This window comes from Juglans regia, chromosome 11, assembly GCF_001411555.2.
Source record: "Juglans regia cultivar Chandler chromosome 11, Walnut 2.0, whole genome shotgun sequence".
Taxonomy (NCBI): Eukaryota; Viridiplantae; Streptophyta; class Magnoliopsida; order Fagales; family Juglandaceae; genus Juglans; species Juglans regia.
Window position 1 is genome coordinate 30,604,413 of NC_049911.1, and position 24,241 is coordinate 30,628,653.

General features: G+C 38.6%; 2 protein-coding genes across 2 annotated transcripts; both read right to left on the bottom strand.

The window, feature by feature from the left end:
- Positions 1-921: 921 nt before the first annotated feature.
- Positions 922-15,367, bottom strand: LOC108985059. Its single transcript, XM_018957209.2, has 23 exons — positions 15,143-15,367; positions 14,945-15,019; positions 14,147-14,755; positions 11,510-11,727; positions 11,257-11,328; positions 11,016-11,150; positions 9,642-9,760; positions 9,251-9,556; positions 8,748-8,835; positions 8,564-8,669; positions 8,371-8,484; positions 7,709-7,872; positions 7,454-7,574; positions 7,024-7,248; positions 6,748-6,938; positions 6,136-6,303; positions 5,903-6,008; positions 5,508-5,645; positions 3,034-3,195; positions 2,751-2,951; positions 2,246-2,440; positions 2,074-2,145; positions 922-1,418 (listed from the first exon to the last, which is right to left on the bottom strand). The coding sequence occupies exons 2-23, from the start codon at positions 14,990-14,992 to the stop codon at positions 1,266-1,268; spliced, it is 3,711 nt and encodes a 1,236-aa protein (XP_018812754.1). The 5' UTR covers positions 14,993-15,019; positions 15,143-15,367; the 3' UTR covers positions 922-1,265.
- A 771-nt stretch (positions 15,368-16,138) lies between these two features.
- LOC108985058 (glucose-6-phosphate isomerase 1, chloroplastic) lies at positions 16,139-24,204 on the bottom strand. The gene is made up of 14 exons (XM_018957208.2): positions 23,491-24,204; positions 22,812-22,937; positions 21,182-21,280; positions 20,985-21,068; positions 20,546-20,689; positions 20,401-20,466; positions 19,526-19,594; positions 19,275-19,382; positions 18,251-18,303; positions 18,023-18,161; positions 17,719-17,875; positions 17,508-17,586; positions 16,963-17,029; positions 16,139-16,866 (listed from the first exon to the last, which is right to left on the bottom strand). Exons 1-14 carry the CDS (start codon positions 24,040-24,042, stop codon positions 16,732-16,734), a joined length of 1,878 nt encoding a protein of 625 aa, XP_018812753.1. The 5' UTR covers positions 24,043-24,204; the 3' UTR covers positions 16,139-16,731.
- Between the last annotated feature and the right edge of the window lie 37 nt (positions 24,205-24,241).

The following is a 24,241-nucleotide window of genomic DNA, read 5'->3' on the forward strand; positions in this document are numbered from 1 at the left end:
ATAAAACTGAACTTTTTCAAGTAGTTTTGCAAGGAACGAGTTTTTTATTTTTATCCTCATCGAAGGAGCAACTCATCTCTGTGTCTAGTTATTGCCTTTTATTTTCCTAGTATCTTTTTTTGAAGATTATTCAAGCAAGAGAGTATTCAATGGACAAATTACGAATTAGAACTGAATTAGAACTCATGGACAATTTATGTAGTTTTTCTGGCTTCTCCCAGTCTAAGTTCTCACTCTCAACGTAGACAAGTTACGAATTAGAACTGAATAAGATTGTCGGTGGCGATTGATAACGTACAAGTCACGGTAGCTAATGCGTACTCATCAGAAAACTTTCAAGACAGGGAGGGACTCTATTATTTGGAGTAAGTAGAATGTCCGATGTTTAGTACTTATCTGGCGATATGGCATATTCTAGCTTCAACCTAAAAGCAATATCATTTCACTGCCACCTAATTTCCTCTTCTAACCTCCTCGTCTCTAGTGCAGTTGATGCATTAAAGCAATAGCATATGCTAAAGATATGGAAAATGATAGCATCCATCGAAAATGCATCCCAATAAAAGTCACCGAAGTTTTTAAATGAGATTGTGAATTTTTTTCTTTTTCTTTTTTAAAATGTCTAAAGTGAATTAAAAAATGCTTAAAAACACGCAAAAAAACACAAAATGCACTCGTCGGTAAGACTCTCGGGGTCACCTCTCGGTGGCCCTAGCAGTACCCTAAAAGATATAACCCTAAAGATATATATATTTTCTTGCACAAGTTAATAGTTCTAACAAAAAAGGAAACCCACATTCGCCCAAGGGTAAGACAAGAGGAGGTGACTAGCTAACAATGCTCAAGGAAAAGGGCATCGTTCAGGCCTAGTCTAGTTGACAAGCCAAAAAATTTAGTAGCTCGTGTAAAACTAAAACATGCTAAATCAAAATTGAAGGCAAAGCCACTATTACTATATATGGAGATTCTATTTCAAGGAAAAAAAAGGTGAGCATTTAATATGTAAACACGAATAGGCAAAAAGGGAACCCTCTAAAAAGAGAGCAGGGTAACAGTTCTGGAGCAGCTGAGTTGCTTGCTCCCTCTACAAAATTAGCAAACTCAGCCGTTTTGGGACTATACGTAACCAGAATGACTCATCCCTCCATCATGTTTCAGCAGGCCAATGGGATCATATCTCAACATCTTGCATCTCCTCGATTATTTGAGCCCCCTGTTCTTTGTGAAGACATGCCTTACCATTATTTACATGCATGATGATGGGATTAATAGTAATACGTGTTGTCCTTGGGATTGGGAGCATCCTTGCAAAGAATTGAACGGACTTCCATGATAGATCTAGGCGGGTCCAGGTCTTTCTCTTGAACTGTATTTCCAAGCAGCTGCTGCATCTGTGAGGCAAAGGTATCGTCCAGAATCTGCAGGTTATTGAAATTTCAGATGTCATAAGGGAAAATACAGGAAGAACGCAAATGACACAAGAACAAGAAAACCTCTGCTAACTGTCATGACCTGAAGCTTTTTGTGCTCCAATGTAGACTATGGGAAACCTTGTATATGTAAATTTGGAAATAATATTCTTCGTGACAACAAAAGCTAACATGGCCAGGGGAAAAAATACAAGGGGAACATAAAACATGCACGATTCATTAGTTAAAAGGACCCCGTGCAGAATTTGTTATGCTGAACTATCGAGTACGAATGATTCCAAACACTTTTAATTATTGATCTACACCTAGGACACTGAAAAGTTTTGTCATATACATCATTAGAACCACCTGATCCAGCTTATTTTCAGTCACACGTAAACTCCCCACATTTACCAAACAGTCAAAACTATCGTGGATTAAACAGCTTAAATAATATAACCTGATAAAGTTTTTTGGAAGGAAACCACATTATTATTGGTCACGGACCTATAGTGCCCATTAAAGGAAACTGCATTCTTATTATTTTTTCTTAAACCTAAAAGAAACAGTATGACTCAAGGTTTTGATTACACCCAATAGCCGGTAAAGCCATAGTGCTATTCATCCAAAGGGAGAAACAAAAAGTTGCAATGCTATTACTTACAGTAACTGCAATCCGTGAACCTTTGTACCATGACCTATTCTCTTTCCTGTTCTCCAAGAAACTTAGAACATCCTGTGACACAGGAAATTCAACATAATATGTAGAGAAGATTAGAATCAAATCCAAACCTCGAATGTAGTATGTTACAAAGATACAGGTGCAATGAATTTGCCTGCCCCAGCCGGTCCCAGTAACCTCGACAGAGTGCAATGAAAACATGAGTCTCAAAGATGGTATGAAGGTGATTTATTGTATCTGTCAACTGCTCTTTCAGAGGCTGCATTCTACTCCGCACATCAGATTCCACCACAGTCTCCTTTGAATCTTGAAGAATCTTTTTCAGTTTTGTAGCATTCTGTAACTTTGTCTGGTGCAACAAAAAAGAAAGGAAGCATATCAAACACACGGGACAAAATACTTGCCTAATTTAAATTTTCAAACAAGAAAATTTACTTTGAATTAAAGTGGGAAAATCCTTGGCTGCTGCATATATATTGTCTAAGCATGTCATCAAAGATATTTCATTTATCATAAAAAGGACACATCTATCTTTCGTACCAGAATTGTATTATCTGTTTCAGAATATATATATATATATATATTATCTTAATTCATACACTACTATCAAACTATGTAAAACTTAAACAAATGATATGTGATTTCAGGATGACACCCACATTCTCTGCAAGTTTCTCCACAACTGCTTGCAAATAATTTCTGAACTTGGCTCTCAGCATCACTGTTACTTCACTGAGATGCTCTCCAGGAACTGAGTTTTCACCATTAGGGATGCAAGAACCCCATGACCTGAACTGAGCTTCTATCTTGGGACGCAAGATATCAATCATCCTCTTCATGGAATTCAGTAAAATCCCCAGCTGCGAAGCAACACAAGATTGAAACCAAAAGAATATATACCTAGTCAAAGGAACCTTACAAGTTTGAGAAGTTACAACTGACCTCATCAGGAACCATATAGGGGCAAACAGAACGTTTGGCAAGTTTCTGGACATACTTGAGGCCAAATTTCTTGGGTGCCAAATGCTCCTTCACTGGTGACAAGACATCTGCATATTGCTTGTCTAAAGCTTCCACTATTGCCTTTTCAATGTCCGCGATAGCCTATTGTGGAAAATAGTCCAAAAAAAGAAATCAAACATGTTCAGTATCTGATTTTTGTAATTTCAATCCAGCCTTTCAAGTTCCAATTCTACATAAAAGCAACTGCTCAAAACGAGAAGAGTCTATATAAGCCATTAAAAGGGGGAGATAGGTGGGATTTTCTGATATATATGCTGAGGAGGTGCGGTTTTGGAGATAGGTGGTGTGGCTGGGTGAAACATTGTGTATCATCTGCTCGGTTTTCTGTTTTATTTAATGGACAACCTTGTGGATTTTTTCCGAGTTCGAGGGGCTTGAGACAAGGAGATCCGTTATCTCCCTTTCTCTTTGTTTTAGTGATAGAGGGCCTGAATCATATGGTGGAAGTGGCAGTAAGGAGAGGTTTTATTGCTGGTTTTTCAGTGGGTAACACTAACTCCAGTGCATTTTCCATTTCCCATTTATTGTATGCAGATGACACTTTAATTTGTTGTGATGCTGACAATGAACAACTTCAAGCTTTAAGGGCTGTTCTTTTGTGTTTTGAAGCTGTCTTGGGACTTAAGGTGAACTTGGGAAAGTCGGAATTGGTCCCGGTAGGGGAGGTGGACAATATCAACCATCTAGTAGGGTTGTTGGGGTGCAAAGTGGCCTCCCTTCCTATGAAATACCTCGGACTTCCTTTGGGAGCCTCTTTCAAAGCAAAAATTATCTGGGATGGTGTTGTAGAGAAGGTAGAAAAAAGACTGGCAGGTTGGAAGCGGCTCTACTTATCAAAAGGGGGGGAGACTAACTCTCATCAAAAGCACTCTCTTCAATATTCCTACATAATTTCTATCCTTATTCCCTTTACCAGTGGGAGTGGCCAATCGGATTGATAAATTGTTTAGAACTTTCTAGTGGGGTGGCATGGGGGAAGAACATAAATTCCATCTACTGAGTTGGCAAAAGGTGTGCTGTCCGAAGAAGTTGGGAGGCTTGGGGGTGCGCAATTTGATCTTTTTTAATAAAGCCCTCTTAGGGAAGTGGCTGTGGAGATTCCAATTGGAAGAGAACTCGCTGTGGAGATTGGTTATTGAACGGAAGTATGGTTGTGTGATTTGGGGGGGGGGTTGGTATTCCAAGGAGGGTAGGTGCACCTATGGTGTGAGCCTCTGGAAATTTATTAGAAAGGGGTGGAAGGTGTTTGTAAAACACTAATTTTGAGGTGGGAGAGGGGACAAGAATCAGTTTTTGGTTTGACCTATGGTGTGGTAAGAGAGCTTTATTTTCTGTTTTTCCAGGTGTTTTCAGATTGGCAGAAAATCAGCAGGCCGCTGTTTCAGATGTAATGTGCCAAGCCAATGGTCATGTACATTGGAATACGATCTTATCCAGAAATGCGCAGGACTGGGAAGTGGACGAAATAGCAGGTTTATACAGCCTTCTTTATTCCAAGAAGATAGGAGGAAATGGGAGGGATAGAATGCTATGGAAACATTCATGGAGCAAAAAGTTTTCTGTTAAATCCTTCTACAAAGTGCTGGCAGCTCATCAGCCCATTCGGTTTCCTTGGAAAAGTATTTGGAGAGTCCCTGCACCCCCTAAAGTTGCATTTTTTACTTGGACTGCTGCTTTGGGAAAGATTCTGACGGCTGACAATCTAAGGAAACGCGGGATGATCGTGATGGAGTGGTGTTACGTGTAAAAGCAACGGCGAATCGATTGAGCACCTTTTTCTGCATTGTGAGGTGGCAAGGGAGTTATGGGCGGGCATTTTCAGCCGAGCTGGGTTGTCTTGGGTCATGCCTAAGAGCGTGGTGAAACTTTTAGCATGTTGGAATAGGCATCATCATTGTTCCCAACTGGCAGCGAAATGGAGGATGGTTCCTTTGTGCCTATTGTGGTGTATATGGATGGAACGTAAAGAGAGGTGCTTCAACAACAAGGAGAGAAATGTGGGGGAATTATAGAACTTTTTTGTATTTTCTTTAGTTCAATGGTTGGCTACTATTGTATTAAAGGGAGGGAATGTTCATGAGTTCTTGCTTTCTTTTCAGCTTTCTAGAATGTAATTAGGAGTCTCTTTTGTATACTTTCTGTGTACATGGGCATTGCCTAGTTTCATTCAATCAATAAAGTTTCTTACTTATAAAAAAAAAAAAAAATCTTGTTTTTGGCACCAACCTCTCTAGTCACTTCAAATTAAGCCTAGGAATACTACTAATAACTCGATCAGATCATGATAATTTTAAAGAAAACACCACAAAAGGTTAAATAAAGAAAAAGATGGTGATGCTAGAAACCAAATAAGAAAATAAAGATTGAGAGATGAGAAACCCATCTGGACGTACAATTTCCAAGCCAAAAATATATTCTGGCCATCGGCAAATGATGATCTCATAGTCGCTTAATGTTTCTTTCAGTCGGTCATACATGTCATCAACAAAAGGAGTAGTAGAATGTTGTGTTCGAACTCCCGACCATTTTACCTGCAAGTACATCAACTCTCAGAACACCTTTATACAACACAAATTATAAAGTACAACTATGCAATAACTTCAGATTCAAGAATTTTCCCAAAGAATCAACTCTCAAAATAGTCTATCAACGTGCTGATATTAACCCCCACACCGCGCCAAACAAAAAAATTTCATCTGAGCAAACATTATTCTGCTGCAAAAGCACCAAAAAGATTTGGCAAACATAAGGGAAGAACGACTTATAGTAATACCAGTAACATGTGTACCTTATCTAATTTGCATGACTCGAGCAAAGAGAGACGCTTATCTTGTATCCATACCATAATATACAAGTGGAACAATTCTTTCGCATCCACTCCACCTTTGATAGGGCTGAGAAAGAACATAAAATAGGGTTGGAAGTCTGGGACAACAACATGTAATAACTCCTATGAAAGTATGCATTTTTTTTCCCAGCTCTTCCTGAGCCATTAATCTAAAGCAGAAGAGAGAACATTACCTAATGTTCCAGCTGGCAAGGTCCCTTTGAAAATCTGCCGTAGCAATAACAAGTTCGGCCACAGGTGGTGAAGGGCCCGTTGGGGGGCAAGCAATGAGGAAAGCACGCAATCTGTTGCAAAGCTCTGTGCTGTAGATGGATGAAGACAGATTTGGAAGGTCTACAAAACTGCACAAGAAATTCAAAATATTAGAAACTTACTCGTTTGAGTGTGTTCCCAAATCATAATAATCAACATATCCTACTCAATTCAAAAACTCTATAAAAATAAAATTACAAGGAACATAATAAGTTAATTATATATATAAAGCAATAAAGCATTGCATTATGTTTATTTTAAGATTAGAAGGTAAAAATTCAGGACGAAGTATCAAGTTGTTTGCTTCCTTCCATGGAATGTTTCATGTTGCTGAGAATTTCTATATGTTCCACTTAAATTTCTGCACACCATAATGCTTGTTACAATATCGTTGTACAACCACACAACTTCTCTCATAGTGAAAAAGATAACTCATCTGACTTTCTGTGAGATTAGATTTATATGAATTCACAAATCAATTGTTTTAATAATTCACAGTACTGAGCATTCATATGACAGCCTGAGGAACATACCTGGGAAGTATATGTTGATTATGGATCTCAATATCAGTAAAAATTTCATTCCTAATATTCATGCACAGTGATATCATCTTCTGGTATGCAGTAGACATAGTAACAGTGTCCATCAAACTGCCTTCACTACTGTTGGAAACATATTCATCTGTCTCCGTCAAGTGCCTTCTTGATCTCTTCTTTGCTGCAACCTGGGAGACACTAATGCTGATTAAACAGATAATTGTACAACTCAAGTAAGCATCATAAAGAAAATTTGCTGTCAGTATCTCAGACCTGAAAATAATGGCATAAAGCAGTCTGTGCCTCGGGAGACAAGATGTCATGAAGAATCGTATATAATTTAACAGCTGGTTCCAGGGCAGGTGCTGCAAGCCCAGTTGCAGACTTGAAAATCTCCATGATACCCGAGGGCAAGGACTCATCAAGTGACTTGTAGTTCTCAAAAACTAAAGCAAGTATCTGTTCAATTTGGTCCTTAGTTTCTCCTAGAATTCGATTCTGATAAAGCAATCACAATTGATTCAAATTTATGTTAGAAGAGGCTTCAGGATCCATCAAAGTACTATAGACGGAAAAAAAAGACAATATAATACAAAAGCAACCATAAAAAATACGTCGTAACCAAAGTAAAACAATAACAAGAAGAACATTAGATCAGTATGAAATAAATTATATGCTTCAAACTGGAAAGTTAGATTTGTACCTCTTGATGACTCAATGTGTTTTTGCTATGGCCTTTCATTACAACTGGCATTAACAAGTCATAAACCAAGGTGAGGCAGTCAGCTGTTGGCGTGGCGACGTCCATGACATAAGAGAGGTATCTATTGACATCACAGATTGAAACATCAACCTAGAGTAAAAAGCCTAATATGAAAAACTGGTTTTGATGACTTATTATATTAGATGGTCTAATGATTTCAACATCAAGAAGCAATTAACTTTAACACCTAATTACCTCAACTTGGTGTACACATCAGACACTCCATAGTATGAGGCAAACTCTGTTAAGAGCCACTTCCATGGACCATGCAACAATAGGTTTCTTTGTTGAAAATGCTGAACCTTCATAGCAACCTCTAAAACCAGATCATAAGCAACCGTTTCTGCAACAGAGCCACACTGGGACCAAAGGAGTAGCACATATATCATCCAGATATTCACAATCAATGACATAATACGGAGAATAATCTTTAAATATGAATTAAAAAAATTGTCTAGACAATGACGTGACAGAAAAATTGAAAAATAGTACAGCTACTTTCTACACTAGTCAAAGGATTATAACAATACTCTTATTAAGGCATATTCCACCGTTCCAGAAGCCAAGTTAAATCCCACTGTTACTGACCATCAATTGTAAACTATTCACTCCTCCATAATATCCAAATCATAGCAAGGAAATGCCAACATTTTTTTTAACTTTTAACAGAACTTGCAATGGTCATCTATATTGGCAATCTTGTGCCATGATTAGAAATTATATCAAAATGATTTAAGATTTGGGGGTGCTTCAATACAATAAATATCTGGTGACTATTCAGATACGACACCACAGCTTACGAGCAACTCTTAATATTGGGAAAACATCTGAAGACTAGTCCAGTGAAGGTCACTAACCTTTGGATGACTATTATCATCTGAACTAGTTGAGTAGTTTATATACAGCTGTATCTTGCCAACAAGTTCATGTTCAGGCTCACGGTAAATAGACCACCAGCGTAGCCTGTCAGCCTGCAGTCAAATTTAATTTTAGTGTTCTACCTGAACATAATTTAAGCTTGAAGCTAATGTCAGGGCCAAAAAATATTACTGGGTCATCAGCAATAGTAGCCAATTGAACGAGGACACGACCAAATTGCTTCCCCTTGGAATCCTGTACTTCAAGTAGCAGATCATCTCCCATACTATCTGGAAAGCTGTAGAGTCATCGGCATCATTCTCAAGCAATCTTAGAAGTACATTGAACAAAAGCAGGAGCCAGGAAGAGAACATACAATAAATGTGTATCACCAGATCCAGGTTGCATTCGGATTGCATCCTCTTCAGGTAAACTTTTCAGCCTTATTAGACAAGAGTATGTTTCTGATGGCATTTGGAGGTGAAGAGGAAAAACCTTTAGTAATTGAGAACAAAAAAGAAAAAAGAATGGACTGGGGAGCATATTGTGTAGTACTATGAGTATAAGGTCAGAACATCACAACGAAAGTAAATATGTCATTCACAGCTCCAATCACGGGCAATTGATGGAGAGTAAAATTGTCGTTTTTTATGTTGAGTCCAAGGGGAATTAAAGTATGCAATTTATTTTGTATGCTCCACATCCTTATATTGTGTTTCCTTTTCTTTATATTTTATGATTAAGAATCTTATATTGTGTTTTCATAACATTGATACGTTTTCCTTTGAAATACAACTCATTAGAAAAGAACAGTATAAATCAGCAGCTAATTCAACTTGGATGACAAATTAGTAAAGAATAGAGTTTACTTTTGCATACCTTGCACCGCTTCATATGTTGATGGGCTGTTGCGTAAAGTTGTTACACCATTTTTTAGGAGTCTGGACACCTGTTTAATATACTGTGTGCCAGCTTGCACATATGCCAAGCTCTGACGTGAAAAAGAACCATTTGCAGGAAGTCGAGGCACAACACGAATCTTTCTTAAAGCTTGCCATCCAGAACAGAGTTTTGACTGAAAATTGGAGAAGTGATATTGAATGGACTCCAATCTAATTGCTGGTGGCCTAAAAGATGATATACTACATCTAGTAGGTGGGTCCAAGGCCATCTTCACTTTACGCACTGCACAATCAGCAAGATTTTAGAAGAGCCTGCATACTAACCACTTGAACAATGAGAATGCGAGAGCTTACGTTAAAAAACCTACCTTGCACCCTCATCTTGCCAATAATTTTCTTCGGCTTTGGAGCAACCCCCTCGCTGACAAGCTCTGAAGCGTGCTTCACCAATAGTTCATCTTCTGATTGCAATAGCACTTTGCGTAATCTACAATTATATTATTTTGAGAAGTAGAAGCTTAAAAGTCGAAACAAATACCAAGAAATGTTGTATGTTATGCAGTATTCACTCAGAGGATGTTGCCACAATCTGCATAACATACAGAACCTTTCAATTGATAGTAATTGTACTAAACATGCTGTTAGGTGTAGCATATAAATATAAGCTTTATTGGAATCCCATAATTGGAATCCCATAAACTTTTGAGGTTCCGATTTTAACTTCTTATAGATCGTAATCTGAAAGCCATTCTAATATCCCAGTTATAGAATTCACAGATTCTATAGACTATTCCTAGGTTAATTTACTTTTAGAGTGACTTTAAAGTTCAATTGCAGTGAGACAAATAGCAGAAGTGCATGTCCGGATTATATAAAGATCATTACTCTGGAAACCTTTTTACAGAGTAAGGGCATGTATGGATTCTAATCCCACAGAGGGTCAGAGATTTAATAAGGAAGTTAATAGGGAAAATAGTCGGGAGCAACACAGGGTTGAGATGAAAATACTAACTCGAGAATGGAGCAATTAATGGTGAGGAAAGCATGGTTGCATGGAGCAAACTTGAAAATCAAAACCAGATATGAGAGGGCAATACAATTAAGCATCACCCAATTACTTTGATTCAGCAATTTCAAATAGGTATTTTCTGGGAAAGTACGGTGTACTGACTTGTAAAATAAAAAATACTCTAATTGGACTTTGGATTTATGAGGAGAAAATGGCCAAGGTGAGGGTATTAAGATTCCTAATTAAAGTTATACTACTAATCTGCCAATAAGAAATTGTATTTTTTTGTAAGTACCAATAATAAGTGCAACTATCTTGACGCAGTCACAAGCAAGAAGAGCCAAGGTGCTGAGAACAGTGATGAACATATAGGATATGGCTTATTACAGATACTGGGCATGTAATTTGTTCTCCTCTACCATCTATGCCAACTGGTTTCTCCATTTCAGCTCAACAAAGCTATACATCTGGTGGCTGATTGTCACATGCAAGGTGCAAGGTTGAACCCGCTTGTCTCACAAGATTTTTAGGGCTAAAAAATAGTCTTCATTTATATATGAAATATTTCCTCCAGCATGGAATTCTAGACACTGACATGAAACCAGAATAGCAACCCCTTTAAGTTGTAATCTTCCCTACGCCTTATTTCCATTTCCAGAATATCATAAAGAAAAAAAAAAAAAAGCATGAGTTGGTGGCATTATAAGTCGACAATAGAAGATAGTGAGCCCACCCAAAAGCCTCGCGTAGTAGAGCACATTCACTTTCCAAGAACATTGGAGCTTCCATGCACTCCATTGCCCAGGCATGAAGACAAAGTCGCACACATGCATCATATGTAATCACAGCATGCCATGGCCCTAGAGCACTGAATTTGATTTACAAATCAAATAAGAACAGTTAATGAACACAATTATAAAGGCTCTGGGTTTATAATCAACACCATCAATAATTGCGGTGTTGGTAAGAGATACCTTGCATGAAATGTTGGGAGGCGAGCTGGATATGAACCCGAAGATGCACCGGCTTCAGAATTGGTTGTAGTTCTATCAACAGATAACATAACAAAACTAGTTATATGTTTAAAGTTTATCACAAAAACTCAAGTGTTCATGTGTTAAAGCTTGCAAAGAAAGTATAATGTGCATATGGCTAATGTATATTCCAGAAACACATTTGCATATGGCTTCTAACAACAACAAAAAACCATTAGAGGATCACACGAACCTCACAAAATGTTCAGGATTCCTATTTCCAGTGTCATTCTCCACCTTAACACAAGGTGTGGTTTCTGATGTATTCCAATTATTTTTGGTTGATACTGGACTTCTCACAGCACCTTGCTTAATTTCTTGTGCGGAACCACAAAAAGGAGGTGCACTGGGAATGTCACCATCATCATCATCAGAGAACTTCTCATCCTGCAGGTTTCTCGAATGCAAATTCTGCAAGATAGACAAATTTTGCAAAGAGAGTAAATAAGATTCAATTGATGGCAAGAATGCAAATGCTGAAAATGCAAAGAACGCAAAGTTTTTTTGAAAGGAAAAAGTTGAAAAAGAAAAGCAAAGAACACAAAATTAACAGATAGTTTGCATCTATCATACGCTAACATAAAACCTTGAAAATTCCAGACATTCCAGCACAGATACATGCTAAAATACAACCTTGACGATATACAAGAGACATTGATAGTCAAATAAGGCAAAAAATTAACATAATAGAGGGTAAATTGACATGTGATCCACCTAAGCACTGTTCAAAGAGTCAAAAGCAGGGCTACTAGCCGATAACTTTTTGGTCCCCCCACCCCCACCCCACTAACCAATGAACTACACTTTAGGCCTACAGCTGTAGAGCTAGAGCCCCTCCACAAAGCCTCCATGATTGAACTTATCATTTTCGTGGGGGGGTGGGGGGGGTGGGGAATCCTCCACTATATGGCCCCGGCCCGCAGGATACATGTGCAAATTATTGCTTGCCTGAGCATGGGTGCATAATTTTTTTTTTGATAGGTAATCATAGAAATTTTATTAATAGAAAAAGGCAAAACCAAGGTACACAGGTAGTATACATGAGAAACACCTAGTTAAAGTTTACAATCGAAAGAAGCAAGTCATGAATATTTAGTCCATTACAAACAATGGTTCCTGCCCATAAAAGCAATGACATAAAGAAGAAAAGTTTAAGTTCCTCCGTTGTTCTCTCACAGTCTTCAAAGCTTCTTGCATTTCTTTCCCGCCAGATACACCAACACATACAAATAGGAACTATACGCCAAATGACCGCCACCTGTGAGTTACCTTGAATGCCTCTCCAACTTGCAAGGAAATCCACCAATCTAAGAGGCATGACCCAATACAAACTGACTCTTGTGAAAAAATCATCCCACATGACCCTAGCCACCTCACAATGTAGAAGCAAATGATCTACTGATTCCCCTTGCTTCTTACACATACAACACCAATCAGTCACAATTACCCAGCGCTTCCTCAGGTTATCTGTAGTTAGGATCTTGTCCTCAGTGTAGCATGGGTGCATAATTTAGGAATCAAGAGTTTTTCTTTCTAGCTTAACAAAATTTAATGGACCAGGTTGACCTGACAAGTTGTAATAACAGCATTCATCAGGTCACAATGACATATACTGTACACAAAATCGCTCTACTCCCTCCTCACACACACCCCAAAAAGGACTCATAAGGTCATCCAACCCAGAGTTGTAGTAGTACAATCAAAACAATGCCCAAAGTTGGAAATGTTTCTCATAGCAAATCAGAAGGCTTCATCAAATCATTAGTCTTAGTTATCTTCATTGGTTAAACAGTAGTCAATGTTGAAATATGGCAATGACCTCCAGCTAGAATGTCACCATTTCTCCCACCAAATTTGTTAGTTGCTATCCCAAAAAAAAAAACTGAGTTGCAATTTTCATAACATCTAAAACCCCTCAAATCAAAACAGAAAGGGAGAAAAAAGGTACAAGAAAAGTGGAACAGAATAAATCTATAACATTAAGGACTAATTCCTTGAAGAGTTTGATGAGGGTTAAATCTTTAGAGATTTAATGAGGGAGTTTGAAGACCAGGATAGAGCCAAAAAACTAGCATTATAATTTCCTTAAAAGCTTTCTAACACATTAAACCTAGTTCTTCTTTCAAGGACTTTGAAAAGCACGCAGATCATTCAGTAAGTTGAATATGCCTGAAATTATTTTCCAGAAAATAATATGCCTCAAATTATTGAAATTGCTGCAAGCTTATAGCTGTTTCTACATTGATAATTGACACTGAATAAGACAAACATGAACGGGGGGGGGGGAAGTAAAGACCATGTATAATACGTTTCAATTAACTTTTATTGAAATGCAAGCAGATCATTCGGTAAGTTGAATATGCCTGAAATTATTTTCCAGAAAATAATATGCCTCAAATTATTGAAATTGCTGCAAGCTTATAGCTGTTTCTACATTGATAATTGACACTGAATAAGACAAACATGAACGGGGTGGGGGGAGTAAAGACCATGTATAATACGTTTCAATTAACTTTTGACAGATTAGTTCTCAAGATGTGAACTTTTGAAGCACAATACCCTGTGAGATTGCTCAATATTCCTAATACAACATTTGGGAAAAAATCTCCACACTTTAAGCAATATATCTTTGCCGAGAATCTAAGTAGCATAACCAACTTAAGGAGCAAGCAACTGATAGAAACTGATAAGGAAAACGATTTAAGATCACCACAATATGTCTAGATTTGGAATTATATTCTCTAAAACTAAAGTGTAAACGCAACATCCACACAATCATTTATAATCCAACAAAAATTATAGTGAAACGTACACTTGAATTATTACAAACCTTTTTGGCGGCACTTGCCATATTCACCCGTGATGGCACACTTGAAGTATATCCCTCCGAAACGTAGGCTCTAGTGTGAGGCACTGCACCATTGATGCTTCCCACTTGCGTAGTAGAAAACTCCGAGCTAGCAGCAGAATCTGATGACTCATCCTCTGTATACCCATACTTCCCAACCGGGTGCCTCCCATTTCCCCTCACCAACCTCTCCGCCACGTGCCCTTGTCTGCCTGCCACCGTTTCCATAGACGAACCGACATCAGAGTACATATAATCACTAGCATAATGTGGTGGCCTCTGCGCTGGGTTCCCGTATCTATGAGCAGTAGTACCACTGGGAATCCTTTCATCTTGTGGTGACGAATCCAAGGAATATCTACCCACATAAACCTCCTCTGAATCAGTACTCATGTCATTGTCAGAGTGAGACCCACTTTCGTCTACATCACCCGGTATCGTTCTAGATACCGGGATGGCATTTGAGGGCAAATGCCCACTTCTGAACTTTGCCGGTGGAGGCAATCCAAATCCCCTGCCGCCGCCACTGCGAATGTTGGTAATGGGATCTATCCGAGGTCTCAAATTCGAATTGGAGAATGGGACTTCCTTCTGGTTAGAATCAGAACCCAGAAATTTATAAGTTCTCCCTTTTAAAAAACAAATGATTTTGGGAAAAAATGCAAGCAACTTAACACAGACCCAGATCCTACACGCAATGAGCAAGCAAAATTCACAACAACGACTCGAAAAGAGAGTGAGAGTATCAAAAGCAAGAGGAAAGGAGTTAGTTAAGCCGACCTCCTTAACCCATCGAAGCGCATTTTTATCAAGACCTTCTGTGAACATGATTGCCAAGGACTCAGTCTTCTTCACCTGCGCCCAAAACCAAATGTCGGCTACATTTTATATTCAAGAAAATTTAAGAAACAAGCAAACAACTTAAGATGCCAATAATATAGATACTATAGTCCTCAACAAGAAGAGGAATTCACTTACGAATCGAGCTTTTTTCTCGGTTTCACTGCTGAAGGAGTTCAACAAACAGTAATGCCAAAAGAAAGAAAAAGATTTAACAAGAGAGACGATGGAGATCGAGTTAGGATATTTAACAAGAGGGTGCGAGATTTGAGAAATCGCAAAGGATTTTGCTTAGCCCCGAAGCTTTTACTCAGCTGTGAGAGGAAAGTAGGAAACCCACAGAACTGCAAATGTAGGTGGTTTTTCTTACTGTCACGGAACTTTCTTGTATTATTTATTTTTTATTTTTTTCCTTTCTTTGTTGTAGTACGTTTTTGGGAGATTCCTCGTTACTAAATAAATAAAAATCCTACGAGGATGTCGGTGAAAACGCCGTCGCATCATCGAAGACACAGACGTCGTTCTTCAAGACAGTAAGAACAAATGTACAACTAATTAGATAGTCAAGATTAATATGTAAATTTTATAAATAAATAAAAAATAAAGATTAATATGTAAAGGAAAAGGGAACTTCCGAAATAGACGGGAAAATAAAGCGGCACGTAGGTGAGTGAGAGAGTGAGGCACGCAAAAAGTAACGGGTAGTTGACGTGGCAAAGAGGAGCTCCTGTTCTGTCCTTATTATTTAACTAATATTCATTAATATCAATTTTGAAAACGTTAAATTATATAAATCGAACGTTGTAGTGGGAACGCTTTCTCTTTTTTTTTTTTCTCTCTTTTAATTCCCGCTTACACGACACTTGCAAAATAAATAAAAATAAATTAGACCCAACAGGCCAACACCAACAGTCATGGAGTGGTGGGGTTCTCGGCTCTCATTTGGTACATACTTTTCACTTTCTTTAGCAGTGCCAGCGTGTGCCGTGTTTCTCGGTCGTCGCTTCTATGTATGTGAAATACCCAAATTGTCCATCATGAACGCGATTTGGATGAAGGAAGCTTCTACTTCTTCATGACGACGGTCGGCGGAGAATCACATGGGCAAGAAGAAAAGGACAATAATTTGCAGTCAAGAAAAGAAAATAAAATTATTATCCATGTCACCAAATGCGGTCAGACTTCGTTACCAACCTTAATTGATAGTGTCAAACCAAATGAAGAAAGGCAAAGCAGAGAAATACACGAACGTGACAGCTAGGTATTGAAGTGCCTGTCCCCTTCGAATAATGTTCCATAATTCGGTCTTCTTCAGTATGTTCTGTCAAAAGGGTCCAGCATTTTTTGTTCATCCAAATTTTCTTTCCGTTGTAGTGTAATTAAAGCATGTGTTGCGGGGCACATGAAAATGATCAACAGCACAGCTTGAACTTCTAGACAATGGGTGCAGGAAAGTTGGTGTTGGCACTTGGCAATACTACAACTTCAAAAACCAATAAAAACCCAACATTCTAGGTTAGGATGTTGTCATCTTCGGTAAATTATCCCATCATTTGTTTACATCTCAAATGACGACGACTGTTTTTTTCCGAATTATTTCGATGAAAAATCCATTACCGTCAATAACGCGCAATACAACAGGAAAAAAACCAACTTATTTTTGTGTAATTCGATTCTGAACCCAACACGACTGAAATAGGCGATAACAATCTCTGTCCTTCCGTAACTTAAGCATACAACTCATCAACATTACACTCCCCAAGGAAAACTTTGATGCTACGCGGTGAACCACAGCTGCCTTCAGCAATAAGTGCTCTATCATTGGCAGCCATATGAGCAATAATCTTGTAGATCATTTCGATCTGACAAAGATAGACAAAGAAAAATAGTTAGCAAAGCCTTTAGTAGTTGGTGAGATTGTTTCTAAAGAGGGAGTGCAATCAGCGTGGTGCATTTACATCTCCAGGAGCGTGGCAACGGTCAGCAACTTCATCCAGGGTCAACGGCTCTACAGGCTCTTTACAACTGGAAACACAGAAAAACATTGATGGTACTTTCAGTGACAAATAACCAACAGTCAGTTATGCATGAGTTAGTTGCAAAGAGAGTTACCGACCACTCCAATGGTCAGAATGCTAGTCACATGGGAAATGAAGTCCCTTGGTTTCGTCCAGGTTTTAGTTAGAATCAATCTATCATTTTACAGGCCACACCAGACTCTTGGGTTTTGATTGCAAACTTGTAAATCCTTATTAATCTTTTCATAAATTTCCAACATACAGCAACTCTGGCCTAAAAAAACCATCCTTATTTTTTTATTTATATTTGGATATTTGCCTAATACTTTGCCGCAAGATTTCTCATTTGAAGAATGAACTCCATTATTTTGCCCATCCCATAAATAGGATTTATATAAGACTTCCCGTTTCAAAACTGATATCAAAAGAGATGATAATAGAAGTAACAATAAAGACCTAGATAGCATGAAGATTTAATGTTGTACCTGGCCTCATTGAGTACTGCCAAAACACGCTTCTGAAGGGCTAATACTTCTCCCGCTGCCTTTTTCCCGGCTTCCACACCTGAGATAATAATTAAAAGCAAGCAGACAATACATGTTAGTGCCAAAAGGCATGAAACACCCATGACGACATTCCAATTCTCACTTCCAGACCAAAAGCTTCTATAACAGGCAAAAGGAGATATATATTTACCAGGTTGATGGTATGCATTAATGTGGACAAGTGAGGCATATATCCCAACTGCTCGCTCATAAAGTGCTATAAGTGCACCCACAGATCTAGGTGTCACTTCTTGTACAGTGACTGTAACAGACTCACGGTCATTAGCATACAAAGCTGACCTAGTCCCCTGTATCAAATTTAATCAGAACTCTCGCATTAATAGGAAGATAAAAGTAACAGGGCTTCATCAGCTAAACCAACAAAAGTGAAATTTTATCTCCAGACTTGGTGCCATATAGGAGTGTTAAAAAACTGGCTGTATAATAAATCTAACCTGTAGCATGCCAAAGAGGTAGTCGCCACATGTGACACCTGGTTCAAGCTCCCAATCATGACCAGGGGGTCTATCACGAAGCACCTCAATGAACGTTGCAAAGAAATTGTGCACACCTTCTCTCAGCTGTTGAATGTAACTGAAGAAAAGAACAGTGCATCAGGAATAAGCATAGTTTACATCCTGGGACATATCATATAACCTTAACACGCAAAACCAAAAACTTACGCATGCTGGTCTGTGCTCCCTTTATTCCCATAGACAGTAAGCCCTTGATTCACCTGTGACATAAAAAACTCATTTTTTTTTCCAATCACACTACCATTTAACATCTTGACAAGACTGAAACATCTTTGATGATGAGTACTTCCAAGTATTTAACTCAGAAAAGACCAAATTGTAATGTAAAGTGGTCCTCTGCATTCCTATTGGGCTAAATTTTATGCAAGTTGAGTCATCAAGTCTATACATACACGATAAAATGGCTCCAGGAAAACGAGTAGACATACATTATGAAAGGGAGACTTGCTAGATGGAATCAGATCCACTCATACATGCCTCACTGTTGTGATCCTAGGGTTGGTTTAATCAAATGAGTAATGCTAGGTACAAGCCCCAAACAAGCTCAATGCAAACCTTTTGTAAAACTGTGGGTCCCACTAAAAAAGAAAAAGTTCTTTCACACTTTCATGGTAGGTCCACTTTTTTACAAATGGCCTATGCGGGGATTGTCTATTGGCGCTTGTACAAATCATTTCTCTAACAAAATTAATATCCAACAGTCCTAGGATTTTTTGATCAATGGTTAGATCTTTAACAATTGGTATCAGAGCAGGGACCACGTCACGAGTTTAAGACACAGAGGGGGTGACCTAATGGCTGGATTAAAATGTCTTGGTACTATGTATGGGCATAGTATTAAGTCATTGAATACTGGTAGATGAGTGAAGCCGCCAAAAGGGAAAAGGCTACCACTGGGTCAGTGTCGATAGAGTGGGCTGCCGTGGACGTCGGATTCGGAAGCGTGGTGGAATGTTATGATCCTAAGGGTTAAAAGTTTAACTAAATTAGTATCCAACAGTCCTAGGATTTTTAGACCAAATGTTGGGTCTTTAACACTAACCAAGAAGGAACGACAATATTTCAATTTAACCAAGTAGTACGGCCAATGAACTTCAATTGATCTTCAGCTTTTTACACCTCAGTAAAGTTACAGAAACAAAAGCCAGTTACTCAAATTTGTAGCACATACCCTATTACCATCCAAGTCAAACTCCTTCCCAAGAGATTCCATGACCAGCTGCTGCAAATATCGACTGAATAACAATAGGCTGTCCTTGTAAGGAAGAACAACCATATCCTGAGGACCAAAAATAAAATAAAATAAAGAGAGAAGCAAAACTAATATAAGAGAAGCTGAAATTAACATAATTCTTTTTTTGATCAGTTGAAATTTAACACAATTCAAGTATTAAAATACTCTTAATAAAGTATATTAAATACCTTTGATCCTATCCCATCAGAAGCCCAATACCAGCATAAAGCTAGCAATGCTGCAGGATTATTCCTGACCTAAAGCAAAGAAATCAACCAAAAGGGTTATAATTTTTCCTCCTTCCTTTTGGGGGGAGGGGGCCAGGTGAAGGAACAATATCACAATTTTTTTTCTGAAAAAACAAGGACTATATCATGCCAGCATTTCACCATTGTGCAATTTTGTCTCAAGGGAAGCGAGAGATCAACATATTGACTGTAATGGAGATTCAGACGTATAAAAAGAACGCTAAATATAATTCCAGTAAACAAGAACAAGAGCAGATTTATTAACTATTGAGACTAATTGAATACAGATCTTTGAATAGGAGAATGTTATTGGTTGAATATTTAATGCTTTCTTATCAATAACAATGAAGAAATTTAATTCGACAGCAGGCCATGTCAGTTGATGACTTATGTTGCACAGACTTAATCATGGAGAAAACAGCCTCACCACTCTTGCAAAAGGCACCTCTTCCCCTTTCCAGGGCAAAGCCTAATGTTCAACCTATGGAAGGATGGGATTGGGCACCAAAACAAGTAAACCATCCCACTTTTTCTTGTGCGGCTATATTCGCGCTTGAAAATAAATATGAAGCCTTAAAGAGAAAAAATGAAGATGATACTTGAAAAGCATTAATCACACTTCCAGAAACTCCCTTACAGCCCCTTAGGTCAAACAACAGGGTAGCCAGTGGGAATCCAGGACTCAAATACCAAGTAAAATGTTCACTTAAATAATGACCTGTCAAATAATGAACTAGAAAGTTCTTTATCCTCACTCAACAACAGCAGTACCAAAACATGATCATGAGTAACAAAATACTAGGCCAAATTCTTACCACCGTGATTCTATTCGCTTCATCCATTAATGATGCTCCAGAAAGCATTTCTCTTATGTCAATTCCCTGAATTGTGGACAGCATATAAATAACCATAAAACATAAACAATCATAAAATCAAATTCTGAATTCAATAGCCTGTAACCTGAAGTGCTGCTGGAAGCAGACCAACTGCGGACATTTCAGATGTTCTACCACCCACCCAGTCAAACATAGGGAATCTAGCTAACCAGCCCTCAATTCTTGCAGTGTTGTCTAACAATGAATTTTCTTGTGTTACAGCAACACCCTGAAAAAGAACATTTTTTTTTATTGGAAGTAAACAGGTGAAACTTCTTCATGCATGACCATACTGGTCAGTTTAAAACAAGATAAATTAGAATGTGAACCAAGATAATATGTAAGTGCAAGTATTTCCACTAAGATACATATAATTTAATATACTTGTCTGGCTAGTGTTAAAGCCTTGCAAGTTCCCATTTTCCAACTCTGGAACTGTATTGTTGCCAGAAAGTTATATTATATTTTTACTACAAAATAGGGGTGTATGATAAAAGCAGAAAGAAAAACCTGAGATCAAAAACCTGTTTTGCAAATTCCAGGCCAGCTTCACGAAAAGCCTTCTGTACTTCCAGTAAACCATTTCTAGTTTCAGGAGTGCCTCCACTCTAACAACAATTGGGTAGACATTATATTAGCAACAAACCCGAAATCGTAATCAAGAAAAGTAATAATTAAGAATGTAAAAAACATATTAAGCAAGCATAATTTCCATGTCTACCTTTGAAATCACTATTACAAGTGTTGATGCCAGCTCAGAGCCAAGCTGTGCAATCTGATGATCAATTCCTGCTGGATCCGTATTGTCAATGAACCTTATCTGCCAATAAGACAAGAAAACATTATCGACATATTCAAAAAGGATTGAAGGAGGATTTCAATTTAAAATCAGAGAAGGGAAAGGTTAAATCATTCACAAATGGACTATTTTCCCATAATTTCAGGTCTATATATTTTTTTTATATAAGTAAGAGTAATTTTATTGATACGAATGAAATAGGCATAGCCTGTGTACATAGAAAGTATACAAAAGAACACCAAAATACATTCTAAGATCAAGAGAATAAGGACAAGAAGTCATGCACATTGTTTCTATTTAGCACAATGGCTGAATTTTCAGGTCTATATATTACAAGCCATTGGGTAGCTAGGCTTTACCATATCATACAAGAATAGGCAACTGGCGGCATTCCTTCATTTGGAATATTATACATCGACCAGACAAGACCCCCAAACAGAATATATTACACCATTCAAGACAAAATTATCAGATACTTCTTGTTAAAGAAAAAAAAAAGGAAGAAAAAAAGGAAAAATACTTCTCAACCCAATACTTTTTATTTATTGGCACCGTATGTCCAAGAACAAAGTCCTGACTAATCCCGGGAGTGCATGGCCCTCGGCAAGGAGTTTCCCGCAAGTGGACCTTGGGTAGTTCAAGGGGAAGTTCACCCAATCCAATGGCCCCTAGAAATTGTTTGCACCCAAGAGGATTCGAACCTTGGACCTGGAGGGAGCATACCAACAAGCCCAGGGCCTTTACCACTTGACCCGACCCCTAGGGACTCTCAACCCAATATTTAACTTCTTGAATTTCTCTCTTTTCAATTTGAATAGTTTTCTTTTAAAAAAATGTTCAATCCATACAATGGGAAAATGGGAAAGGGTTGGGGAAGAAAATCATGATTAAAAAAAGATGGCAAACAAAAAGCACATTCAACATGTATATTTTGTATCCTGCATGTGGCTAGGAAATAATGGAAGATGTTAGATGATAGCAAACACGAGTGGGAAAATGTAACAACTGAAGGAAGACCCAAGGGACCCTTGAGCCCATACTCCAAAAGGACATGTCAATGTTATAATTGGAGTTCCTTGAAATCATTATAAATGGCAAAAACTTGTTCCTCCTAAGCAATGTGGGATCTCATTCACCACCCTTTCCTACTAAACTTGGGGTATTACAGTCTCCTCCCCCCATTCTACCATAAGTCGCACTGCTCAAGTCTCATACTTCTGATTGAGATTAGTTTTGATATCATTTGTAACAACCTAAGGAATGCTCAAGTCACATATGAGTCCAAACTCTAAAAGGACTAATCAATGTTACAATTGACGCTCTTTGAAATCATTATAAAAGGGTAAGAACTTCTCCCTTCCAAACAATGTGGAACCCCCATTTACCACCCTCTCATACTAAATTTAAGGTATTACAGAAAATGTATGGGCAGAAACTCAATTGCATTATCAAAGTAAAATTCGACATAATTATACATTACACTTCCAATCTGGTATTAAAGAAGAAGCAAAACAATCACCAATAAAGATCCAAGTAAAATGCCCTTATGTACCTTCAGAGGAGGATTATCAGGAGCTAATGCCTCTGCAACAAACTGTGGTCCAAGAGCTGAACCTCCAATCCCAACAGAGAGAATTTGAGTAAAGCGACCTTCTGCTGAAGATGGGGGGGGCTTAATCTGGAATTTCGATTTCAACAGGACAACACATCAAACAAACTGAAATAGTTGACTACCAGTACCAAAATAATTCGGAAAGGATGATACATTCCAGGGATTAAAGGGTTCGTGTGCATTTAAAAACTCGTACATGCAATAGATATCTCGAGACTACAAGCAATATAATAGAAAGGGAAGCCTGCGCTCAACATATCCTGTAAAACATTCGGCTTAATTAACTCTTAGCTCATGCCTTCTTTCACAACCAAATGAAATACTATTTTTTCTTATATGCATGATTCGGGGGCATGAAAGCTCAAGCTAGTATCTCACGTCTATCTTCCCTCAGCAACCAAATACCCCGCCAATTCATCAGATCAGTGAATGAATCTGGGACTGGTTAAGTAACAATAAACCAATTGAAAATTGTTATAATTAACCGTGCAATGCTTTCTAACAATAGCTGCTTTTCCTATCAGCACAACGCCAGGCTTGCTTCAAGAACTGATCAATACGCTAAGCAACGCCAAAAAATAAAAGGAAAAATAGAAGGGCGGGATAGAGACAAACTGACCTTACCGCTGATGACGTCGTCTGCAAACTTGCAAACAGCGTCAAGCGTCTTGTCAATCTGCGACCTCAAGAAGGAGTTGGGAGCGAGCTGGGAATTCCTCAGCCAATAGTGGCCAACCATTCGCCCCTCGTCCGGGTTGGCAATCGCGCCCTTCTCCAACTCCTCCATAGCCTGGAACGCGGCCTGGAAGCGGGGCTCCATCTCCGCCACAAACTCGCCGGTGAAACCGACCCGACTCACGTCCAGGAACAAGCCCAGATCCTTATGCTGGTAAAACCAGTCCACGTATCTGTCCCACAGCGCCCGAGGATCTTTCTCCAGCCCCTTCTTCTTCTTTGCCTCCTTCAGAACCCCATCATCGGTCTTCGACAACTCGGCCGAGATCTCCCGAGCAACGGAATGAGTTGATCCGAGACTGAAGCTCCGATCGAAGAGTCTGGAACGGGTGGGGAATGTGAACGAGTCTCGACGGAGAGAATTCGTGGGTTTGAGGAGGGGTTTTTGGGACTTGAGAGTAGGGGAAGAGGAGAAAATGCCTGAGATAGAAGCCATACTTGGATCGGAATGAGAGATGATCACGATGCTGAGAGGTTTATGTTACAAATCCTTCATGTCTGCGTTTGTTCGGTTGTTTTTTTTCTTTTCCTCGACTCTTTATGAACAAAAATGGTTCCTACGTGCTGGTTTGGTGTGTTGTGAAGGTTGTCTTCTGGTTCTGGCCCTTCTGGGTGACATGGTTCACACATTGATT